At 46.6% G+C, this 25,671-nt stretch overlaps 1 protein-coding gene across 1 annotated transcript in view; it reads left to right on the top strand.

Annotated features, from left to right (window-relative positions):
* Nucleotides 1-25,671, top strand: part of PAPPA (pregnancy-associated plasma protein A, pappalysin 1) — a gene marked incomplete at its 5' end in the record, with an annotated part of 150,187 nt that overhangs the window by 83,408 nt on the left and 41,108 nt on the right. The window contains 3 exons of the mRNA XM_009864832.1: nt 13,912-14,025; nt 14,432-14,567; nt 18,108-18,321. Of these exons, the coding sequence (XP_009863134.1) occupies nt 13,912-14,025; nt 14,432-14,567; nt 18,108-18,321 (464 nt within the window). The remainder of the gene's footprint in view (nt 1-13,911; nt 14,026-14,431; nt 14,568-18,107; nt 18,322-25,671) is intronic.

The raw sequence follows: 25,671 nt of genomic DNA on the forward strand, positions 1-25,671 counted from the left end.
CAGTTTAGAGGACCAGTCCCCCAGTAGCTCTGTCTTTGGTTGCGTTTTCTGCCACTTGTGCAGAACTTGTTTGGGCCAAGTAACAATATATATGTTTGTAAAATACTTTTTTTCCTCCTTGTGCCATTGTTTGAGCTTGATTTTCTTCTGCATGGGAAAAGCTGCACAGCTCAGGCACATTTAACCAAAAGGGGACTCTTTCCCAAGGCTGCTGTGCACAGACAGATCCTGGGGTTCATTCTTGTTCCCAGACTGATGAACACGCCCTGTTCTTCTCCGCGTACCCCACAGGGGTGGCTATGGAGTAAAAAGTTGTGGAAGAGGATTCTTATTACATCTTTCCCACAAACAGAGACCCCCTCCTGCCCCTATTACAGTTCCCACAATTGCACTCATCCGGACTCACTGCAACAAACCTATTCTTCCACCAGCAGCAAAGATGTCTAGAATTGCGGTGTGTCTGAAATTGCCCGCAAAAGGAGAAGACAGGAGCACAAAAGTATTCCAAGTACTAGAAGAAATAATGTGGTAGAGCAAGGGCTCCAAGAGCGGTAAGAAAATTGAAGAGAAAGATGATGCAGTTCTCTGACATGCAGTTTTATTCTGTCTAATAAATATAACGCTGAAGATAATTCCCCAAAGATCCAGCAAAGCCAACAAATAGAGTAATCTTGACCAGGAGTGGAAAGAGAGGAAACCTGCAACTTTTAATGGAGAAGCCATTCCTTTCCTTTGGGGTGATCTTGCTGAGAAGAGGGAGGGTGTCTGTCTGTCGACTCTGCAAGTGGCCCTTTTTGAACTTCCCAATTCACAGCCAAGCCCTGTTGCTCTCCAGTGGTAAGAGTTTTGTTGTGGTTGGAGGGATAAAAAAATCCCCATTTTTAATAAGATGATTTGCTTTGCAAATGTCTTTGTTATTTATAGCGGAGCCAGGCTTTGAACCGCTAATGTCTGGAGGATGAGGGCAGAATCCCACTAAGAAAAACCATTAATGGAGGAACCATGAGTGATCAGAGACCAGTTCTGGAAAAAGATGAACTGGACACTGTGCACAGGCGGTCGCAAGTGGAATGTCGGTTTGCTGTACGCGTCTGAGCTCATTTCCAGTACTGGCTGATCCACCAAAAGACTTCAGTTTAGGTTACAGAGTCTCCAAGTCTAAAGTTAGTTCATGCGGGTCCAAAACTTCGCCTCTATTTCAGCTTTCCCCCAGATCCTATCAGCCAGTTTGGTCTTTTGCCTGAAGGCTGGAGAGTTGTATCATGAGCCTGGCCCTGGCCACGAGGCAAACTGAGGCTAGAATGCTCCTTCCTTGGCTTAAGTGGTGATTTTTTTTCAGTGCACAGGGATTAATTAAGCCTTATCACAGCCACACTGCTTGGTTTCTCTTCCTTTCAACAGAGGTGGAAACCAGAGCACAGAAAGGTAAAGCTACTGTTTGAGGGTTAAACCTCAATATTCTTCAGAAGTATTGCAGGCATTGGGCATTATTGAGCCTAGAGCTCCCCAGGACTAGGAAGTTCAGCATGTCTTGACAGGGAAATGTTTGTATCTTGAGTAAAAAGAAAACTGTTCAGGGCTTGCAGAGAGTTGATGTTTGGGTGTAGAGACCTGGGAGGGGTTTGGGGTTGTTAAATCTGCATTTTAGCTCTGTCAGCCACCTCTCATCATCCCATTTGTGAATTATTTGTAATCAGTCTTCATCCTATCACAGTTTGGCTATTCATTCCCAGTACAAAAACGACTGGAAAGCTGTCTCACCAAGTCCTTGCTTTAATGGCTAGAAACCTTGTTTCCCACCTGTCTTGCTGGGAAAGCTGGATTTTGCAACCTTTCTGCCAAAAGAAACTCCAGTGGTCCCTATTCACACAATTGCTGCTTTGCCTCGTTGGAGGAGGCAGTCCATGCGAAGGGTCCGCACCAAGCTGAGGGATGCTACAGAGATCTGTGCTAGCATCAGTGCCATGGCTCCTGCTCAGGAATGATCTCAGCGTTCTGAAGTGAAATACGATGAGAAGTGGGATTTCTAGGTAGGTTGGCTTGAGAAAGACTCAGTTGCAGAGAGATAGCTGAGAAAGGGCATTATTACCCTTGAAGTCAATCCAGAGCTGGCTGGAGAAAAGGGGATGCTGCTGCCCATCACCTGGCTCCTTGCTCCTCGCTAGGACAGGCTCTGTTCCCCCCTCTCACCCCTCCACCCTGATATCTTCCAGTGCTCCTCTGGCGGTAGCAAACCAGCAGAACCCGTGGCTAATGTCGTAGCCTCTGGCTGATTTGTGTAAGGGGAGGACAGAGAGAACACAATGAGATGTCAGAGGAGATTCCAAGCAATTTTGCCAAACACTCAAGGGATATTTTTTTTCTTTCCACTCCCCTCCCCCCTTAGTTTTTAGAATAATTTTCAAGAGCACATATGCAAGTCATCTAAAGGAAACAGAACAGTGAGTACCAGGGGCTGGTACACTGTGTTCCCTTTGTGTACTGTAGAGAAAATAGATAAAAGAAACAAAGGATGATGCAGAGAGCAAAGCAGCCATCAGTACTCTCAGAGAGGTTCAGTCTGACCTTTTCAGAGATGAAGGTCAAACCAAAAATCCTCAGGTGCCGGAAATTGGTCCCATCTTCCCAGGACCAGGAGACATTCACCACTAACGAAATGAGAGCAGAATCCCATGCCATTTGTTGTTGCTAGAGGCGAGAAGAAAGGCAAGAAAGGAATATTGTCTTGGATAATAATGATTATGTGCTTCTTTAGGAAGTAACTTACCGTTTTATGATCCTATCTGCTGTACACCCAGCCGCCCACCCGGATTACATGTGGTAATAGAAAACAGCTTGGACCCCCCCGGCATCGGCGAGCTGGAAAGCCAGACCCCACGACGGCGGCGGTGCTCGTTAGCATGCACTCTTCTGAAAGGAGAGCCCCCTCCTCGGCCCTTGCCCCTCAACCTGCCAGTCTCTCTGTCTGCAGTTGCTGCTCACGAGCCTTGAGATGCAGAGCATGTCCAGCCGTAAGCGTGGGATAGCTCTCCTGCAGCCCATCCGGGTTGTTTGTCTTGGGTCCCTCTCCATTCAGAACAGAATGGTTTTGCATAAATGCATCAACACGTCTGCTTTGTTCATGCATGAAGGGTTCTCGGCATTTCTCATCCTACCCCCGCCCCGGCCGTCTTCTCCCTACCCCCCTGGCATGGAGCTTCACCAGCTTTTGCATGATTTCCCCGCACTACTCCAAATAAACCTGCCTGGAGCATTGCCAGGCAATCAAATACCCAGTCGATTATTTTGGGTAGAATTAAAACAAGTGATCAGAAGGAAGGGATGGAAGAGGGTGCAAGAGCGAAGCCATAATGGCCTTTACTGTGTAATTTGGTTTCGTGTTCTGCACAAGAAAACATGTCAAATATGTAAACAGAGCTCTCCAGGATTGTAATGTAGCTACAAAGCCACAGATATGGAGGCAGGCAGGGTGCTGCTCTTCAGCAGAACGGAATGCCATCCCCAAAACCACACAGTCATTTCTTTAAGCTGAAAGTAAACTTTCTCATGCCAGGAGCAGAGAATTTATTTTTTCTCTTAAATGGAGGATTCTCTGCACTACTTGTTCGGCATACTTTAGGCATTTTAGCCCACATTGTCATAAGAGACCTCATGTTTTGAATGCCAATGAATTTTAGGGTGTTCATCTTGAGATACCTCTAAAAGGCATGGTTTTCAGAGGGTGGTGCTTACCCAGCACTGTCCTGAAGGTAAGCCAATCCCTCTGTCCCCTTCTGTAAATAAGTATCTGCTTTAAGAATCGAAAACCCAAACTGGGGACCACGTGGATAAACTCTTCAGCTGCTTTGAATCTCTCCTGAACCATTCTGCCTTAGTTGGAGCAATAACGGTTGAGGAACTGCAAATCTGTGCTCGTTTTTGGAAGTACTGCCTGTAAAGCTGGAGGATCACTGTCTCCTCTGAGGTGATTTCAGTGGCTAATGTGAGGAGGAGACATGACTGACCCATCTAGTAAGTGGGACCAGCTCCCCGTGCTATCAGCAAGAGCCTCCCCTGGGACTGGGCTTCCACCGTAACCTCAGGGTCTGCCTGCAGAGTGTAATGAGTGCCCGGAGATGGTTGTTTGCGTGATCAGTGCTATTATTTGTCTGTGCATGTACCTACTCACTGTGAGAAGCTCATATTTCAGGAGAACATCGAGTTCTGCTTGGCTGTTTTGGTTATTGGGCCAAAATCCTTGAGTTTACCACTTGGGGCGGTCGATCTCATTTTCCCCTCTTTGGTGAATTATCCCTTGCATCATCACTCTCCGTGAACACGGGTGTCTCTTCAGAGGAGAAGCTGAAGCACAGGGTAGAGATGACCTTCTTGCTACCTTTCTCCATCCAAATATATCTTTGAGAATTGTTCCCTTCTAGCAGAACAGATCTGTTCCTGGTGTATTGCGCTGTGCTTGTACAGTGAGACCCTTACCTGCTGGAAAAGGAAAGCTTCACTGTATGGAAATTTAACTGTTCCCCAGTGTTTTTTCTGGTGGGAAAGGCTGAGCCTTGGCAGTGGTGAGTTCCTCCATCCCCTGTGCTCCCAGTCCATCTTCCTGGACCCTGCTCCTGGGAGGCAGCGAGGCTGAAAGAGCCATGAGCTTCCTCTCACTGTCAGTGCTCATACTTTAATCCCCTTAGTCTCTTCTTTTGGAAGAAGATGGGAATTTCTGTGAATTCCCCTACTAGCCTGGGACATCAAGGACGAAATGCTCTTTTGACTTACTTTGTTGGCTTTTGAGGTTTATCAGAGCGACCAGCGCTGCCCTGAGGTCGGAGGGAAGCAACGGGCTTCCCCAGACACCTGCAGCCAAACCTTCGCTTGGGTGCAGACTTGTGCAGGCTGGAGGAAGCTGTTCGATGGACTCTCCCTGGCTGCTCCAACTCATTCACTGGAATTTCTTCGTGCGGCGGCGGTTTCATTACTCTATGGTTTCAGCCGGAAAAGCCCCGTGAAGCGAGGGGGGAAACCTTCAGATTTGCATACTGCAAGCTGTGCCTCCAGGTATTAAGAGAAACAAGCTGCGGGGTTTAATCTTAATTAACGTGTGCTGGCGTAGAGCTGACTAGTTGGATGGGAAACCAAAAGGCTCTGCCTGCTGAGGTGCAGCCGTAGCCGGCTCCTCAGGACGGCACATGTAGCTCTCCTCCGTGCCCCGCCGGCTGCGCTCCCCAGGGGCCCCGCCGCAGCCATCCCTCTCACTATTAAATTCAGGGTCTCTTCCCAATGTATCATCTCCCTGGATGTATCCAATTAAGGCCTGTTGACAGCCCGGAGCAGACTTATACCCTTAGGATTAGAGGCATGTGTACGTCTTCATATAGGGAGGACAACGACCGGGTGTCTGGCTGGCTCGCCGGGAGTGCGGTGCGGGAAGCTGAGCAGCTCAGAGAGGGAAAAGGAGCCAGGAGGAGAGAGATTTGCCCCCCCAATTATCCTTGCATGTGAAAGGCTGTGTGATGAGACTTGTGTGTGGTTTACCCAGCGTGTTTACATGGTCCATAACCCTAAACAAAGCTGAAAAGCATGGTTTTAACTCTGGAAATAAAAGCGCTGGAAACCTCTGGTTTTCTGCACATGAGAAAGTTTTGTTCTTTAAACACACAGATGTTTTTAAATGAAAAATCACTCTTTTGACCTTTCCTGAATGCGATCATGTGGTCAGAGCTGACATTAACCACTGCACGGCTGTTTGCTTCAGCTGCAGGCGGAGCTTAGTGAGCACCCGTCAGAGCCCCCGGTAGCACCTGCCTTGTCTCCCATCTGCTGGAAGCTGCCCCTGTGCCCTGTTCAGGGGAGGTGGGCTTGGGGTGGGGTATTTAGTTAGCATCTGCTCCTACCGTGCCAGAAAGGAAAGCATTACGTTTTTTGACTCCTTGAGAGAGGAACACTTCTGTCCACCTCAGCCAGCGTGTTACTGCGATGGAGAACTCCTCATCGAGCTGAAGTTCTTTAGGGATTTGTTGCTGTTGCTTTTGGGCTTTCTCTAACTAGCTGTGTGCTTTCTTCACTCAAGCAAATGTATAGGACCAGCTTTGAGGAGGAAGGAGAAGATGTTACCAAGGGGATTGTAACAAGCCCTGTCCTGCTCTGCCTTGCAGGAGTGCCAAACCAGCAAAATGGATCGAGTGAGTCAGATCCACTAATGTAATTACAAAAATATATTGAAGATCCTGCTAAAGTGTGCCACACATTGTGCCTTTGACAGTTGGATTCTTTAATGCGTGCTGCTCCCCAAATGAAACACTTCAGTCAAAGAAGGGAAAAAAAGAAAAAAAGAAAAGCTTTTTCTCTACTCATCCGTAGTTGCAACTTACAGGGTGGGATTGTTTTCCTTTTCTGCAGCACCCCCAGGGCCAGCCTTGGCCCGCAGTGACGTGGAGGCTTCGCTGTAGTGGACCTGGCTGCTTCAAGTTAGAGACAGGCAGTTCGGGAACCCGGGTGTGCAGCCAACAATAATGTTCTGGCTACTGTATTTGTTTAACCTCGCTCTCCAGTGGATGGATGTACAGTCTGTTAAAGCACTTATCAGTCTATAATGCCTTCACACTTCTGTGAGCAGCAAGGTGGAAGTTGTAGACAGGAGCGTTTGCTGCAGATTGAAAATGTCTTTTAGCTTTCATGAGGCTGGTGTTTGCAAAACTGAAGGTACAGGGGTTTGTTTGGGCACTGTTTCTTTATGCTGTCTGCCTGGCGGGTTTGCATTTGGCTGCTGTTTCTACTCGTAGACTTATTTGTGAATTTGAACATAATAGGAGAAAGCAATTCAGGGCTAATTCTAAGAACTATGCCTCCGAGGTGAGATCTCGGCAGTGCTGGGGTGGAAGATGCTGTTGTTTGAGAGCAGCATCTTCATGTCCTACTGCTGTGTCGAAGAAATAGCAAATGTCTGACGTGAATGAACAGGAGCATGTGGCAAATTGCTCTGTTACACTTGCATGTGCTTCGTCTGAGACTGTATCCCGCGTTGCTGCGTGCTTGGAGCCACCGTTTGCGTTCGCATCCTTTCCTCGTGCGTTGCTGAGTGGCGGAAGCTCTAGGGCCAAATACAAAACTGCACTCGTGAGCTCCAAATGCTGGTGTTTACTTGTGGGCTTGTGTAAAAAGGGAGTTCATTAGTGCGATTATTTCTTGTTTTTCTCACTTTTTTGGGATAGTTTCTGGCCCTGGCTCAGCTGATGTCTTAGGGGTGATCCTTTGAACCGCGCAAAAATCATCTGGTTCAGGTTTTATTGTAAAATCAAAGCTCCATGTTGTTTTTCCACAGGTCCAGCTAGCATCCTAGATATTTTGATTAGACCTGGCTGGATGTCAAAGCCCGTGTGGGTTTGAGATAGGGCCAGTCAGAACTGATTTACAGTTTTTTCAGGAATATCTTGTGAAGTTTATGGTTTTATGTGATTTTGATTTGAACTCACCAGTTTTAAATGAAGTTTGCTTTGAATCTGGAGATAACAGAAATTCAAAGGAAAGCTCAAAGAATGCAGGTCTGAATGATTTAAAAATTGAAATATATTGTTCATAGAGACTCTTTGGAAGTGAAATAGCTGCATTTTTTTGAGAAAGCTAAAGTTAATAACACACATTGAATACACATGCAATCTGGGCCATCCTCTAATGGAAATCCCTGTGCCTCCTATTCTCTTTCCTGAAACTAAACCAACTTATATGACAAAACAAAATAGCCTTTGCATCTCCTGTTCAGTTTTGAATCACAGCCCTGCGTTACATCCAAAACTCTACCCAGGGAAATTTTGCTTTGGAAATGAACACTATATTTTTCATTGTAAAGTAGAGGCATTCATCATCATGTCACATTGCAAACGAAGTATTGATGCCGTGTCACGTCGGCTGCGGTGTTTTCATACACATAAAGGTCACTTTCCAATGGCTAAAAAATCCGTCTGAAAACTGAGGCTCTGTGCTAAGAAACCTGTAGTAAGATTCTAATTGAACACTTAAGTCTGCAAGGTCCAGACACCATTGGCGGCTCCAGATGCGAAGGGAAGTGGCTGTGCTGAGAATGGACATAGCAACGGGGCTTTATTTCATCCTGCAGGAGACGTAATCCGTTTCCCAATCCCGCAGCCGAACTCTGTTCTTCATTACGCGGGTAAAATGGACAGATGAGATTTCCTCTTACTTCTGAGCCAACTGAATCTGGGAGTAATATAGCATGAGTGTGTTACTCCAGGAGTTTTATCAGCTTGCAGTTGATAAAGCTTTTCTGTTGATCACCTGCCTGCATGCCTTTGTCCTGGAGCAGGACATGCTGCAGTTTTTAATCTTTTGCCATCAGACCTTGAAGTACCCCAGTGAAAACAAGCAAAAGCAGACAAAGAGCTTGCAACTCAGTAAAGCTGTGTTATCAGACACAGACAAGGAGAGGTGTAGAGTAGAAGTTTTGGTTCAGGGGAAATTAGGGGGAAATTGCTGCTGAAGAAGAAGCAGCAGACTAGAAAGTAAGAGGTCTATTGAAAGAAGGAGGACACGGCTTTCTATCATCAACTTATTCTTATAACCTATGCTACTGAATCTCAGATTTGGTTTGAGGGTTTGATTTTATTCTTGTGATAGGAGGGTATTTAGACTCATTGTTAGTCCACATAAAAATTTAATATATGTACCACTTCAGAAAAAGTAACTTTGAATGCTTTCCTTAAGTCTTAGAGGCCAACCTGGCATGACCGATGCTGACTTTTGCAGTTGGGGAGACAACTGTTGACTCAAATCTTCTGACAGGACAAGTCCAGAACACTAGTAGAGGGAGTAGTCCTAAAACATTTCTGACCAGAAACCTAGAAGAAAACCCAGAGCAAAATTTTTGATGTCCCTTGAGTAAACCTGTGCGTATAATTTCCATCTGCGGGCTCCTAAAGTTTGGTCATAGAAATTGGCTGATATTTGAGGTGTTTGTTGGAACACAAATTCTGGCCTTTTTAATGGTTCAGTGCTCACTAATGTGGGCAATTTCATTTTTGCTGTAACTCCAACCCAATTCCCAGCCTAAATGAGAAGAGCAGTGCAACAGCTTTCAGAACAGATTGGAGGTCTGTGCTGCAGTCGGCAAACTGGGTGGTGTCCATGTGGCAGTCAAGCTGCCTTATAATATTGGGTAATAAACAACCAGGAACCTTTCTGATATTTAGCAACTGCACCATAGTTCCTCATCCTTGGGTAAGACTAACCTTAGGTCTGCAAAAGCAATACCATATTTAAGAATGAAAGGTCTGGGTAACTGCCAGGCCCCATGTCTGGCACTGGAGAGAGAATGTTTTCATCTGTAAGGGGTGCGTTAAAATGTTGCTTATGTCATGGTTGGGATCCTCTGGCATCTGTTGAGTTAAATATAAATAACGTTCTGCAGAGCAGTTCGCTAAAAATTGCAGATTAATGCCGTTTCATTATTATGGTTGAAATCCGTTCTTTAGCTGGATGTTCAAACAAGAGAATATGTCCTGTTTGTGCCTCCACGGGCTTCATATCAGTCCATGAGTATTTCCGTGCGCTTGTACAAACTCTCTCAGGATGTTGTGTGCTCCATGCATAGACGGTACCGTGGGTTTTACCAACAGATCCTGCTTCTGCTCGTTCTGTGCCTGCTGTTCTGTAAATGGGACGGGGTATAGCCTGTTTGACCTCCAGAACCCACAGCATCGTCCATCTTGGCGCACGAGTGGCAGCAGCACAGTCCCGGGTAGAAAAGAGGGAGAGGCAGCAGCCTCGCGTTTGGGGCGTGATGACCTCTTCCACCCTTCTCCCCTAGAAGGAGGTTGATCCCCACTGCCTGATGGACAAGTACTCACCGTGGGCCTTCGCAGCCATCCTTAGCTTGAAGACATGGTCTGGAGGAAGCCCTGCCGTGGGACAACAGATGGGGTTTGGGGAGCAGACAGTGGAGGTCTGCTCTGTTTACAGCCGCTTGTGGGCATGCAGACAGGCACGTCCAGTCCAAGCGTGGCATCAGCCGTGTGCCAGAGCTGAGCAGGGCAGCATCTGAGTTTAAATAGCAGCTTTGCCTGTCTGCAGTTAGAATTATTTTGATGTTATTCGCTCTCAGGAGAGACGAGACCCACCGGTGTGCACAAAGCCTGCGGTGCCTGGCCGTGCTTGCTCGATGGGAAGGACAGAGTGGGATGGCATCTGTTTGGGTCTCACGCGCTCCTGCGGGGAGGCGTATCCTTCACGCGTGTATGTGCTTTGTTTGTAACATCTGAGCACCTTTTTGTGGCTAATGGCTTTTACAGATAGACTCCTTAGGCTTGGAGAAGCCAGGTGCTGCCCAGAAGAACAGTCGGGGTGAGATCTAGTCCAGTGCTCAGTCCATGGGTTCAGTGATCCCTAACCTGTAGTTCCTCTGGCACAGGAGCCAATCCACATGACGTAGCATTGCCTGGAGTCATGTAACGGCTGGGAATCACTCACAGGGGTGCCTTCCAAATTTTGCTCTTCAGCAAATTTCCCTGTATTACTTTGAAGGAAAACATTGGGAGGAGATGGAGTTGATTGCAATGGTAAATGAGTTTTAGATGTGGCAATGAACTAAGTGCTCCCGATATATTGCTTTTCTCTTTCAGCTGACGCATTCCTTGGTCCCCTTGAGTAAGAGAAGGAAAACAGGAGAGGCGGTTTGAAGAACATGTTGTCCCTGTGATTGACAAGAGGTTGTATAAATCAGTCAAAGGGAATCCTCCAGGCATTCCCTCTTGTGGGAAGATCCCACAGTGCTCCCTGGCCTTGTTCGTTCTGTCTCTTGATGCATGTGTACAAAATGCGTGGGTGGGAGACGAGAACCTCGGAGAGGAACAGACATCAGCTCTTTTAATTGAAAGCAGCTTCCTAGGGAGGGATATGACATGGGCTTCCAGTAAGTAGACACAAATAGTCCCCACATACTTTGGAGCACTAAGCTCCTGTGGATCCCAGTTGCTGTGTGGGTCTGAGAACCTGGACGAGCCCCAGTGAGCGAAATTTTGAGTCCTGCGTGATGCCATCATTCTTCAAAGCAAATATTTTAGTGTTTGGTAACACCCTGAAATGGAAAGTATATCACTTCTTCCCTCCACAGCTGTCAGGTGCTTTAGCTGCTGTTTTGCATCACTGTAGCAAACTGGAGGATGTTAGGAAATAACTTATTTCTCATAAGCATGAATTCCTATGAATCTGCAGCCATGAGGAGAGATGATGCTCTGTCTTCCAGGCCGTTGGAACTTGTAGCTTCGAAGTGGTGGTACCGCGGTGTTAAGTGCCTTCCTGCTGCTGCCATCTTCTAGGGATGCCTTAAAAGCAGAGGTGTGAAAGACTCCCAGCAAATGGTTCTCAGACTTTGCACTTGTGGTGTGGCATTGGGTAGAACTGAAAGGAGGATGCATGGACCACGTGCATTGGAGCCTACGGAGATGGTGGAGTCTGTAGGTGACAAGGATGGTTTATCCAGTCAGATTGTTACCACAGCTTTTTTACCATTACCTGAGTTTATTAGATTACAGCTCGTCTCAAAGAGGCTCTTGTAGCTACTCCTAATGTCCTGCCTGTTTGACTTTTCCCACACTTCTCAGTTATATTCTTCTCCTAAAAGAACTTTTTACCCCACTTTTTTACCCACTTTGAAACACTTACCTGAGTAGTGATGGATCAGTCTCAGCAGGAGGAAGCTTATCTAACCTGTTCAAACCCGGCCAGCCTGCCGAGTCTGCACGCCTCCATCCCACGTGTCTCAGACACAGGCTCTTTATGCAACGTTAAGATTTTTGCTAATATTCTCAAGCAGAAGCAGAAGGTGCTAGAGTTCACACACGCACACAAATGAAACAAGGCATTTGAAAGTTATCAGAGATTTCCAACGCACCTCAGCATGGGTTTATATTGGGTTTGGTTCAAACTTTTGGTGCAGTTTTGGGTGATTTCTTAATACAGGTTTTCGCTCATCCATTAAGTGGCACGTCAAATGCACCCAGCGACAGTACTGCAGTTTCTTTCAAACAGATTTTTGCACCGATAGAACAATACAGAGGAGACATACGAATAAGAACCAAATCACATAAAAGTAATGAGACCTTTGTACATGTCAAAGAGCTCTCTGACCATATAAATTGCAGATGTGGGTAAGAGAAATTCCCTAGCTGGAGAGGTATTAAAATAAAAACCATGCTCCCAACAAGAGACAGGCTGCTGAAAACACAAGAAGGGAGAATTGCGAAACGGTACATGTTGAATTGCTGGCCTGGATTTCAAATGCCAAAGATAGTTTATGTAAAGCCTTGCTCTGCTGTAAAATGTAACACTATCCACTGGCTAGCCTCAATGAAGCTTGGTCCCAGTTGTTTTAAAAAATAAATAAACTAAAAATCTTCTTCCAGCCCATTAAAGCTGATTTATGTTTTGCCCATAGATTCCTCTGTGCTGGATCTTGAGGGACTCAGATTATAGAGGCGATTACCTCACTTTTAACCAATCTGGTTTCTCGTTCCCAGGCATCCCAGGCTTTCTTTGCACTGCCCAGACTTTGCCTGCTGAGACCAAGAGGACAGTTTCATGCAGAATTACCGAGTGGGCATAGGATTTTGTGTGGCTAAAACCATCTCTGTTAATTGTCTAGTTTCACTTCAGAGTTTTTTTATTTAAAGAAGCAGGGAAATTGCTTATGGCACCAGCCTTACTGACAGCACATCACCACCTGATTGCTGAGTTCAGGCTCTGGTCTTGGAACAAAATATAATGATGTTCCCAAGAGCCCCTGGCTCCAGTTAGCCCCTGGCACAGATGTGTGATGGCTCCTGGGCTCTCCTGTGGCCAGCGCGGCTCCTGGAGATGGCTTGGCCTCTTGGGTTACCTTTGTAGCTCCGTTGCCACTACACGGTGTGACTGCAGGGAATTCCCTCTGTCCCCATGCCTCCGGTAAAGACAGTCACTGAGTCAGCAGAGTGTTGTGAATCTTAACAGGTACCCATCAGATGCTCCCAGAGCCTCAGCTAGAAGCTTCCTTCTAATGCATGGTGGACTTTTCCTTTCTCTTGTTCGCTGGGGAAATGAAGGCTACGGTCATGCACGTTCATTTTTTTCAGGCACTTCACTGAGCAGTGTGGTTTCAGGGTAAATCCTGCTGTTTCCTACAGCTTCATTTTCACACCTTACATACTGACAACACTGCAAGGCTCTCTGGTACTTAAACTCAGGCATTTTCTTCTCTGAGCTTTTCATCCATGCCAGCACTTGGGATTCGTCTACTTGTTCTATATTGAAAAGAGCAGTTCGTTGATAATCCCACTGCTGCCTGCCACGGAGAGTGCTGCAGGTGTGGGAGGAAGGTGATTCCACTTACAGAAACTAGTTAACAATGTGGGAAACTGGTTTGCTTTAATTGGGTTGTAGAGACGGGACTTGCCGGCTACACGTGCTTCCAAGTTTACGTGGCCATCTGTGGCTTCCCTGGGGTTACAGTGACGTGCAGGTTTAAATAGGACATGGCTTGAGGACCGTGGAGAGACTCTGCAGGCTGCCTGTGCTGTGAGTTGGTACGTTCAGCAATGGTCATCGCTTTGACTCCGGTGTGAAGAGTCATGGTCTGTTTGGGTGGGAGCAAAGTTGTTCTGAACTCTGTCAAAGGCCTTGTACCAACATAAGAGGAAACTTTGTTGGCTGCCATCCAGTGGCTGGGACTCTTTAACTCCTTTTCATGTTTCAGTTTTTCCTGTTGAGGTGGAAGGCCTGGAAACGTAGCTTTTGAATAATGTCATGATATTTAGAAACATCATTATTGTGTAGTATTTGATTCTAGTGGTGCACCTGGGGTTTTTCCCCCACTTTGAACAGTCATAATCCTTCCTTACTGTCATCTATGTCCTTTGATGTTTCTTTTTTCTCCCACAGATGTGTCGAACTAAGGTGATTGACTTGAACGATGGTGTCTCTCAGTATGCCTGGTACCCCTGCACGGCCAACTTCCAGTACTCCCACATGACACAGACCGTTTTCTGGCTGAAGGTAGGAAGCTCGCGTCATTCAGAAGTCTCCTCTTTGCCCGCCTGTACAAAATTTCTCCAACAGGCAAAATACCATGCGACAGCCTTCCCCGGGCCAAGCTGCTGCTTTTTTTGAAGTATGTTTAGAGCAGAATAACAAAACAAAGCATCTGAGCACTGTCTAGAGAGTCAGTGGTGAAGTCCCCTCCTGTGACAAGGCTATTGAATTTCTGAGAGGTTACAGCCTTCAGCTGCAGGGCTGTTTGACTCAAGTTTATCTAGTTTGTGTAGGAGAGATGGGAAGAGAAGACTTCTGTGTGACCTGGGATGAGAATTGTTATTTTAAAAGTCCCGGGCTGCCTCTTGGGGCTTTTTAAAGCCCACCACAGTTCTCCACCTCAGCCTTTGTGGGGATTTTGTTTTCCCAGGCTTATTTTTCCCAGCCTATGGTAGCTGCGGCAGTCCTGGTTCACTTGGTCACTGATGGGACCTATTACCTGGATCAGAAGCAGGAGACTATCGGTGTGCAGCTGTTTGACACCAAAGAGCAAAGCCATGATCTCGGTAAGACTATATTTTATTAAATTCCCTCGTTATTGCTTGCTTAATCTGTTGGTGCCCCTGTTCATGAACTGACCGATACTCACACTCCATTTTTCCGGGATCAGACAAAAAAAAGTGGTTACTTAATGCTCCAAGACTTGAGTTTCATGCATTGTTTTGTTCAGATGTTTCTCCATACCTGTTCACTGTGTGTTCAGGAGTGCTTAGTTCCTCTTTAGTTGTTAAAATAAGCCCTATTTCAATGTTTCATACACAGCACCTCCCTGGAGAGTCATTGACAGTGATACAGATGAGCTGCTGGTAGCAGGATGAGGCACCTGCCCTGGTGCAGCAAATGCTTCACCTTCACAAGGTGTAGTTGGTCAGATCTCTAGTCCTGCTTGCAGGGAAGTTTCCACAGCTATTGAATGGCCAAAATTTTTCATGCAAACTATTTTGCCTGACTGCTTGCATGGCCTCAAGCAGATGTGCCTGACAGAGGCTGTGGACCTGCTGGTTGTGCTGAAGTGCTGGGATAAACCATTTTTGTGTCTCCCCTGAGCACAGGTCCCTGAACCTGGGACAGTTGTGTCTGGTGAATTAGATCTGCTGCATTTAAGCTCCAGGACCAAGGAGCTCACTGTAGTTCCCAACTCTGCGTCAGAATAGGACTTGCACAACCCCTTTCCAGCTGTCCCCTGCACTTTTTTTCCATAGGAACAAAGCTGGCCCCGTCATCCCAAGAGCAGTTTTTAAGGAAACATAACCCTCTCACCTCAGCTTTCTGTTTTGACCATAACTTTAAAATTTTGACAAGCTGGAACGCAAACTTCTTACAAGTGATGAGAAGGAGAAGGGACACACACAAGTGGCAGGTGTTGGATGACTCTCCAGGGTAATATATAATTTGGTGGAGTGTGGAGAAAAATAGTAAAAGTATGTGTGGTGTTTGCTGTCCGAGAACAAACCGAAATTTGTTGCAAGTTGTGCAGGTTGAGTCAGGATAGCTCCCAGTTTGCCAAAGCCCCTGGGTTAGTCTTGTCCTCCCCCTTTCGCAAAACAGTGGCAAAAAAAAGAAATAAATGATAGAGAGAAGAGCATGCCAAGAAATACTTAATGCGACGTTTTATAGAGACAGACAGACAGACAGATTGTGAGAGAAAAAGGACAAGAAAGGGAGCAAAGAAGAAACTGAGGATTGGGTTTTGAAATCCTCGATGAGATTGCAACATGAGGTTGGCATGGCTCAGGCTGACGCCTGGAGATCTTCACAGCCAAAATGCTGCCTTCATCACGGAAAAGCCCCTCTGACCTTTTCGGAAGAGGCTGGCCTGGAGCAGAGGAGAGGTGTAGGTAGGCTACCCAGCAGCTCTCACTCAGGGAGAGCTCCCAGTCCCTGTTTTGTCTGAGTTCTAGGTGTGGCATTAAGTCCTTTTCTGGGACATTGTATTTGATGTATTTGAATTATCACCGTGGCAAGCTAGAAGCTGCAGCTGAGAGGCAAGCTTTGGCATGCCCTGGGCGCAGGGCTGGGTGCAGGTGGTCAGCCAGCCTTAAGCAGAAGTCAGTGGCAGCCCAGGAGTATGTCCAGAAGGGTAAAACTTGACCAGCACTCAGTGTGCCAAGGCTACTCCCATGAGCAGAACACAATCTACCGAGAAATGTGTTTTCCCACCTTGATCGGAGCAAGTTTTTACTCTGTGGACTTCCAGAAAAGAATGAGAAGCTGCTTCTGAGTCTCGGCAGGAGGTGGAGAGGTTGGGATGCCAAACACGTCAGCGCTGTTAGCTCAGAGCTGTTGCAGACACTGGGGTTCAGCTGCTGGACATTTTGCAAGAGCTGTTGAGCGTTGAAGAGGTGGATACAGAGCTACAGAAACAGGGACAGGCATGGGGACAGCTCTGACTCTCCTGCCATGGGCACCCTCCTACCATCCTGAGTGGTTTTTTGCTAATGAAGGCAGGTTAGTTAAACGAACCTGACCCCGCTTACCTTGTCTGGGTCAGCAAGAACCAGCAGCAGCGGCACAGCTCTGAGGGGCTGTTTTAGACACCACCTGAGCAGAGGAATGAAGTTGAAGTGAATAAACAGCCTCATACCATAAGGTCTTTCTTGGCTTTCCATCAGAGAAGGCAGAAACTTCCAAGGAATTTGGGAACCCAGGCTTTCGAGTATTAACTGCACCTGTTTGTAAGTGAGAAACGTGCACCGTTCCACAAGGAGCTGATATCAAAAGACTTGTGGGAGGCAAGTAGACAGGGAGGTTATTTCAGGGTCAGGTAGAGACCAAAACAAAAAGACGTTTGCTTTTTTATATTTTTTTTTTTATTATTACAGGAAGATTTTTTAGAAGTAGAGGGTGGGAGATATCTGTTTAAAGAAAGTGGTCAGAAGTCTGGCTTAATTCACAGGAAATCACTTTCTAAGAAGAAAAATGAAAACGTTTTATTCCTTCCCTTTTGAGTCAAGAAACTTGAACTAGAAAAAAAATAATTATAGAAATCCCTGAGCCAGTTAAACATGCAAATAGAATTTATTTTATTTTCAAATTTGTAAGTGTATCAGGGTAGCCAAAGGGCCTGGGCCAAAGCCGTTGCTGGGGGAGCTCCAGTGAAGCGAACGGAGCTGGAGCCAAGCTGATCCTCGGAGCGGTGCCACGGAGCCGCAGAGGCCGGGCTTTGCAGGCAGCCGTCAGGCCGGCAATCTCAGTTAATGAATTTTGAGGCCAGCTGACAGCTGTCTGTCCTTCGAGTTACCCCTGAGATGGATTTGGCCCATTTGAATTCAGGTTGCCTCTGCTTGTCGGTGGGAATTTCTTCCCAGCTATCAGCTTCCTCTGCTGAAGAAGAGGGATTAAGAAGCCTCCTTGTCACCTCTCGGGTGCTTCTGCAAACCTCAAGCTCTTGAGACGTTTTTATATTCCAGAGACACAATTATTTTCTTCTCAAATGAGATCACCTGTAAAATCCTCAGTGGATCCATCACCCTTGTTCATCTCTCCAGGACCATCTTTGTGGGGTTTTTTTAGCTAAGAGCAAGATACCTTAAAGCTGCAAACCATCAGAAAAATTCAGAACCAGGCACCTTTAGCGTAGAAAGAAAGAAGTTTTACGCTGAGTGCTAATGACATGCACAGCTACAAACAAGCCCCTGGTGCCCTGGCCGTGGTGCACTAAGCCACCCAGCCTGCCGGCTCCGTTTGATGCGTTAGGGTGTAAAGGCTCCAACTGTCCTCTCAGACTGGTTTTACAATAGCCCGACTCCGCTTCCTCCGTGATGGTTGCTCCTGATTTAACAGAGCACAATAGAAATGTAGCTGCAGTCTAAAGAAACTGCTCTGAGAGCCTGACGCCCTTGCGGAGAGAATGGCAGCCTTTCTTCAGCTGTCTGGAGGGATATGCTTCTCGGCTAAGCTCTCCGGAGCGATTTGGGAAGCCCCTTCAGGCAGCTTACCATAACTTTTCAGCTCCTATGGGTGAAATGCCTCTGAAGTGCCCAGGGCTTCGGGAAGCGATTGTGTTAAGTCTGACCCTTCCTCTGATCTTGTCTCTCCTCTGGCAGGTGTCCACGTCCTGAGCTGCAGGAACAATCCCCTGATTATCCCCGTCATCCATGACCTCAGTCACCCTTTTTATCGCACCCAGGCTGTCCTCATTAGCTTCAGCTCCCAGTTTGTGGCCATCTCTGGGGTGGCCCTGCGTTCCTTCCACAACTTCGACCCCATCACCATCAGCAGCTGCCAGCGAGGACAGACCTACAGCCCGGCGGAGCAGAGGTGAGCCTGTCAGCTTGCTTCCTTCTGCCTCGCCCCCCGCGCCGGGCCTGACCGGGAGGCAGGGGGGGCACAGCCCCTGAACCCCGCTGACCCTTTTGTGTCAGTGGTAAAAAAACCGGCAGTGTTCTCATTGATCAGGATGGATGGGACATTTAACCTGCATGGGATGCTGTTAGTGAATTATTTCCTCTTCCTTTCTCCTCCCTCCTTTATCCCGCGCTTGGAATTGGGGCCAGTTAACTCTCCACACATTCCCCGGTACGGCATCATTTCGCCACTCACACGTCGGCTTCGATCTAAACCGCTTTGTGCTGCTAAAGTGCTACAGGGACCTCCCACGGCAGCGGTCGCGCGGAGACAAAGTGACGCTTGTTGCCCCAGCGGGGCCGGATCCGACCGGGTGCTCGGCCCCGTGCGGCAGGTGCTTGGCCACCGGCGTTCATGGTGCTTTTGATGGCTGGGTAAGGGCCCTCGGTACCTCTCCGGATCTGGCCCATGTTCTGAAAAGCTCTGTGGGACCCCCCAGGATGAAAGGTTTATGGCTACCGTTTTATTCTTGTTGTTATTACAGACACATCAATAGATCACCACCAACCCCTCTCAGTCTCTGCTTTACAGCATCCCACAGAGATTGTGACCTTTGGTGGCCTCTGGTGCGGCAGCTTCATGGATCCTTTCAGTGAAGCAGTGAAAAGAAGTGGGGAGAATTTAGCAAAACCCCTGAAAGAATTTTTTTCTTGTTTTTCTTTTACCCTTTGTGAATTCAGAGTTGTGAGCAGTCGTCATACTATAGCGGCAGCAATAGCAAAACAAGTTGCATATCCCAGCAAACCTCTGCTCGGCCCCCTAAGCAAACTGTCAGGGGTTTTGATAATGTTCTGGCTTGTTTTTAGGACCTGCTTTTATTCCAGGAAAGGCGGGAGGATGAGAAGGGGGAGAGGGAAGGGAAACTAAAATTAAAAAATAAAAAGGAGTATATCTATAGCTAAATCAATCCAGTCAGTGTGTTCTGACCTAGATTCAAGGAGTCCGATCATTCTGTGCAATAGGTTGTATAAATTCAGAGGCCCAAAGACAGCAGGATCGAGTTTCAGATGAGAAGTCTGGTTGGGGAAGTTTGGCCAAATCGCAGTGCGGAAGCAGGACAGAAAAAGAGCGAGAGAGACCTACTGGAAGGAGATGGTGAGAAGCAACAGGGAGCTCGAGAGGGCCGAGACGCAGGACCACATTCCTCCCTCTCAAGTTTTCAGTAGGAATTGAACCATTTGTTCACTTACGAAATTAGAAGTGCTCTGTGTTTAGAAAGTTATTTCCTTAATAAAAAATGCATTCCCCTTAGGCAAAGTTTCAGTGAGGCTCTGCAGCCCAGCAGGCTAACCTTTAGAAATCTCTTTGAGAGGAATCACCCGCCATTTGCCGCTTCTTTTTCTCCTGGATTTCTTTTTTCAGCCTTGTTTTGTTTTCGGGCTGCACTGAACCGTCGCAGCCCCTTGCTCTCAAAACCTTCCGTCAGAGCTTCACTTGCTCAAAGTAACGTTTTAGGTCTCACAGGTTATGACACTGGATTGATCATAAAGTTTCCCATGTCAGTCAAGGAACTCGAAACTCTCTGAAATAAAGCCCCAATCGAAAGCCAATTGAAATCAGTGGGGTTTTTTTCTATTGATGCCAGTGCTATAGTGGAAAATCTCCAGCGTGTCCTATGATGGGATGGCTTTGGGTGACCGTACGCGCTTGCTTTCTGCACGAGAAACTCTGAGCAGCTCAGGTACCCGAGATGCAGAGAAAGTTCTGTGGTAATTTGTGCAGCCGGCAAATCGATGACGCCTTTGCCGTCACCTGCCGTCCTTTTCCTTTGTAATTTTACCCAGTCCAGGAAAAACATAGAAAGAGGGATATTTAAAATTGATTCTTAACCGGTCCAGCAGCTCGATGTGAGGTTTTCTGCCTCCCGTGCTCACGGTCTCCCCATCAGACTCCTGCTCAGCGCCCGTCACCCGCTGCCCATCCTTCCCTGCTCCGCTTTCCCCACTGGTTACATTCGCCTAATATGATTTTTAAAACACTTATTTGATTTTTAAAAGGACTTTCCTCCCTATGTGTAAGCATCAGTTTTACCACTTTCATTTTCCTTAGGTCAACATGGATATTTTTGCCTGTTTTTTGACTCATCTCTACAAGAGATATGATTTCTCCCTTTTCAAGGAAAATTATTTTCATTGGGAGAGGATTTATAGGGAGATGCAGACACTTCTAGGCAAGGGTGTGGATTTTAAATATGTGAAGGAAAGGAAATATATCGGCCCTTAAAGTTAACACAGCTTTTATTTTGAGGGTGAATGGATCACTCCCATGGGTTAGTGACACCTTAATAACTGAAAATAAAACCTATGCTCACTCTTCTTTCTTAAAATATGTACTGCAGTTAATATTTTAGAAGAGAAAAAGGAGCTTAAATGCAGGAGTCCAATTGAACTTTATAGATAGATGTCCTCAGTCATCATTAGCTCTTTTGAAAATCTATTCCATCCTTCTGACGAGATTTATAGAGGGTTTGAAGAAAAAATACTGTGCACTTTGCAGTTGTATTTTTACAGTTGTTGGGTTTTCTGCTGCAGCTGACCGCGGGCTCTTTTTTTTTGTTTTCAGCAGAAGTTTACCTCGCGGATGGAGATGTGCTGTATAAGTGGCACGCTTTATTTTCACGTTGCATCCTTAGACCAGATCTAATGGCCCTAAGTTAGTTCTTCTCTTGCACTTGGTGGCTTGAGTTGTACTTTTATTATTTCCTGTTTAGCCCCATGGGGAGGGCAGTGAAATTGAGTGTGCAGAGGCAGAGCTATCATTGCCCACCCCACGGTCACTTGAACAGCAGGAAAGCCTGGTGCATTGGGGCTGCCTTTGCCAGCGGTTCCTCAGAAATCAGGGGTTTGTCCTTTTCAGCAGCATCTGGGGCTCTCCCACCCCGGCATGGCAGTTCTGGTCCTGCTCGCCCTCGGCGACACGTCCCCGCTGTGCTCACAAGACCTGTCCCCACCTCCATCCCGCCTGGTGTCCTTTGCTCCTCTCCTGGAAACTGCAGGCAGGAGGTGTGAAAACCCAGGTGGACACCCCGGTTCAGGTGACAGAGTGGTGGATTTTAAGAAATTTCCAGCTTTCTAATGCTCCGTTAACTCCGTGTTCATGATGAAGAAGCTTCCCTGCCCCTGGAGCGGGCTCTGGCTGCCCCACGTTATGCAGCTCCTTGTGGTTTCGAGTTAGCCTAGCAAGATTTTCCTTTGTTTGGGTAAATCTGGGAACAAACTTACTGTGACAACTGCAAAATTGCTTTTGCAGGGGAGATTTTGGGTTTACCTTTCTCCATAAGGGTGCACATCTGGGCATTTGACAGCTGGGGGGGGGTCCAACACTGTAGACCAAGACCCACTCATGGCCAGCGTGCCCTCACCAGCCCTCGCCCTGGCCTCTGTGGAGGGTTGTCCTCTAAGCTTCACCTTTTGCTTCCCCAAATGAGTCCCAGGGGGACATAGCCCACTCCAGCTCTTCTCTTTGTCTTATTCTCTCTCGCTGTCAGCTTTCCCAACAAGAAATGATGAAGATAAATCTTCAGCAGCGGAGAAAACGCAACCGCCCATTATAACTCCGGCTATTTTTTTTCCTTCTCATAAGGAGAGGAAAAAAAAAAGGGTTTCCTCTTTTTTTTTTTTTTGTTTTTGTGATTTAATGCAGCTTTCTCTTTCCCGATTCGACCGCCTTTCCCCTGCCCTGCATTCTGTCATTAAGCACAATCTCTGTCAGCTTGCTTCTGGTGAAATTAATGAATTTCTCACAGAACTGTTAATCATAGAAGCTTTGGTCCGTGACATGTGTTATAATTCAGTGGGTTTTTAACCTTCGCCCCGTTTTGGTAATTGGCAAACGGCATCATTTGGCTTTTATTAAAGTGGAAGGCAATGGGTTTTCTTTGTTTGCCTGGACAGACTTTGGCAGGGAGACCTGCAGGGCTGCAGTCCTGCTCCCAGGCTGGCAGGGCAGAGGGGCTTTGAGAACTTTATCAGTTCAATATGGACCCCCCCGGACACGAATATCACACAACGGGGCGCAGGCTGAAGGCACAGCCAGTTCCCAGGGAGAAAGTTGCCCTGGCAGTGATGGGGACAGTGGTGGGGATGTGCTGGCTTGTGCCTCTCAATCCCCCAGGACTTACCTGGGGTTGGATCAAATGTTTTCTGTAAATCTCTGGGTTTATCTGCTTTCTTGACCCTCTGAGTTTTAATTAGGATTTTGCTGTGATGGCTCTCAGAGTCAGGCCCAGCAGTGGGATCACTGTAGGGACTGTAGGCAGTGCCACTCTTTAGGTCACTCTTGTGGACCAGATTTGAAGGGCAACACCTTTCAGGTGTTGATCCGTCTTCACAGTCAGCACAGGTTCTCCGGTCTTCATCCAGCTGTAAGGATTCAAGTAGGTGTTCTTTGAGATTTTGTGTTAGTCCAAGGAGACCAATGTGTTTTCGCTGGTGACTGAAGAAGATAAATTCATTGCCACCTTTGCAGTTCATGCATTTTGTATTTCTACAAAGAATGTTGCTAGCAGCCTTTTGTTTTCAAAATCATAGAATCAGAATTATTCAGGTTGGAAAAGACCCTTGAGATTACGGAGTCCAACCATTAACCCTAGTCTGCTGCATATACGTTTAGATTAGAGAGAGAGAACCTACTCTTGCCTTTAGAGGAATCTCTACAGAGGAGAAAACAAATCCATTATAAGAATAAATCCATTAGAAGAGCCCTCAGAAGGCTACACGTGTGTGAGTTGTGCCTATGGCAGCATGGAACAAAACCAAAATATGCCTCAGGCTGGCCTGCACTGTGGAAAAGGAAGTTTTTCCTATGTGCCATAGATAATGGTGGGACTCTTCTCATAACAAGTGTGTATTGTGTACCCATGCTCACCTGTGCATGGGTATGTGTCAGAGCTATCATGAAGGAAACAAATACTTAGGGCACTATATTAAGATGAGTTGTTGGAAAAGTGCTTGACCCCAGGGTTAGGAAAAGAAAGTTTGGCTGCTGTAAGCTTTACAGAAGAGGAAGTCCTGGATTGTTTTTATGTGGGGAAGGAAGAGTTCCACTTAATTGCTACAGTTTTCTATAAACATGTTAAAAGACAAATGCTTCTAGGATTGTGTCACTAAGACCCCAGTTTAGCAAAGCCCTCAGCTATTTGCTTACATCCCCCTGTAGTCAAATCTATCAGTGGGACTTAGCTGTGCTTTTGAAGTTAAGCACATATTTAAGTGCCTTGCTGAACTGGGGCCAATATTGGCACAGAGAAATAAAGATTTAGAGGCTAATGACTGAGCTCATTTAGATTAGGGATGGGCAGAATAGATTTGAATAAAGTAAGAACTGGCTCAGAACCTCAGCTTGCATGTGAAGCTGATTCAGTTCAGGACTTTTTACGTCATTGTAATGATCTGTCCTGGTCTGTGTTTTTGGCGTGACACACTCATGGAATATGTGCAAGAAATGCACAGCTCCTTGCACTCACCTTGGCGTTAAAGTGTTGTTTTAGGAAATCATACAAGGCAAGAACAGGAACAAGTGAATCCTCAGGTGGACCTAGCAAAATAAACACTGCCAGGGTGTATCCCAGACACGTTAGAATGGTCCCTGAGTCCTTGTGTAGCTTTTGTCCAGACCAGCTCATACTCTGGCAATCAATTCCCAGCTGCATTTGGGGAGATAGGAGGGCCCAGGCATGACCTGAAATAGGCAGTTTTGATGAAGTCACCCGATTTTGATTGCCAGGAATTGACATGAGTTAAAGTAGAAGTGATTTCATTCCCAGATCCTCTATATTGTTTCCTTCCCAAGGAACACATAGTTTCTGGAGCATGTGATGATTAACCACTGTTAAATGGCAGTACCCATACAAGAGCTTCTGTAACCCACAATTCTGCAATATGGATGTGATGGATTCTTTGTCTAAACTTCCTGCTTGGAGATTTTCATTTCTCCTTCTTAATTCTGCATTTGCAGAACTCAATTCAGGATCGTGACTTCAAAATTCATTGGGATTTATGGCTGACAGTAGCTGATACCAAATTGGAACCAGTAGCTAGAGAACCAGAAATATTTAAATTGGAAACATTTGGTGGCAGCAGTTGTTTTTTTACAAAAAGTGAATGGTTGTATTGTTTGTCACTGAAGTCATTCATATAGAGTTACAGACAGAGCGAGCTGCCCAGATGATCTGCTAACCGAGGCATAATCTGGAGCCTGGAGGGGGTGGCTAAAAATGTTCCCTGGCCATTTAAGAAGACCACAAGGGGACTTGTAAACAGAAAGAAGAACATCACAATAAGTGTTTCTTAATGCCTTTGTCTGTGGCGTTTCAGTTCTGTAGGACTTTTAAGTGCAGGCTTGTTCATCTGGTGTCCTGATATGAACTCAAGAAACCGGATTCTTTTTCTCCTTTACATTGATGGAAATGAAAAGCAATGCCACCGACTGTGGTGACGTTGCTCCAGATTTCCCTTTGTGCAAATTGCAAAGGTTTTCTTAGCTCATCCTTCCCTTTGAAGCCATTCAAGGCTGAATTCAGCGCTACATCAGTGTGTAGCACATCGATTCACATAAGTAATAAATGAAATAGGTCTGCTATTATTTTATTTTTCCAACTTTAGTGCAAAAAAAAGGCTTTTCAGATTTTGTGGGAGTTTTGCAATGGGCAGTCAAGGTTCGCAATATGTACTTCTGAGAATGGCTTGGCAATGGCACTTGCTTTTTTTCCTCAGTGAGTCAACTTCCTCGTCACTGGAGCCGTGGCACGGGAGGAGCTCGTACTGCAGCCTCCCCGTCTGAAGAACGGGGGGAGCAAAGTGACAGCCAGCTTTCGTGGGTGGGTGTAACTGGGACGGGTAGGGAGGGTTCAACAAGACATCATTCATCATTTACGTTCTCGGTCAACATCTATGTTCAGATATTCTTGCTAGTGTTAGTTGGTGACTTACTCAACTAGTAGTGCCGTGGGGTCAGTAGTAAGGTTCTGCTCTGCTCGGGGAGCTGCAGCGTGTGGGGAGCTGCTGCAGAGCAAGGCCTGTGGTTCACGTTGGGCATTTACAAGACGATGGCACGTGGCTGTTCTCCTCAGCTCATTTTTCCACAAGAAGAGACTACCTGGGCACGAGGATTTACGGTCCACTTCCTCTTCCATCATCCCATCCACAGTCTTCCTGATCTGTGCAAAGTGAAATCAGTGGCAATTTGCATTTGTATATCGAGCTGTGAGTTGCAGTGACATGTATGAAACCCTTTGGTATGGGGGAAGAGAACCTGCCGAAGGCA

The sequence above is a fragment of the Apaloderma vittatum genome, unplaced genomic scaffold, assembly GCF_000703405.1.
Source record: "Apaloderma vittatum isolate BGI_N311 unplaced genomic scaffold, ASM70340v1 scaffold2312, whole genome shotgun sequence".
NCBI lineage: Eukaryota > Metazoa > Chordata > Aves > Trogoniformes > Trogonidae > Apaloderma > Apaloderma vittatum.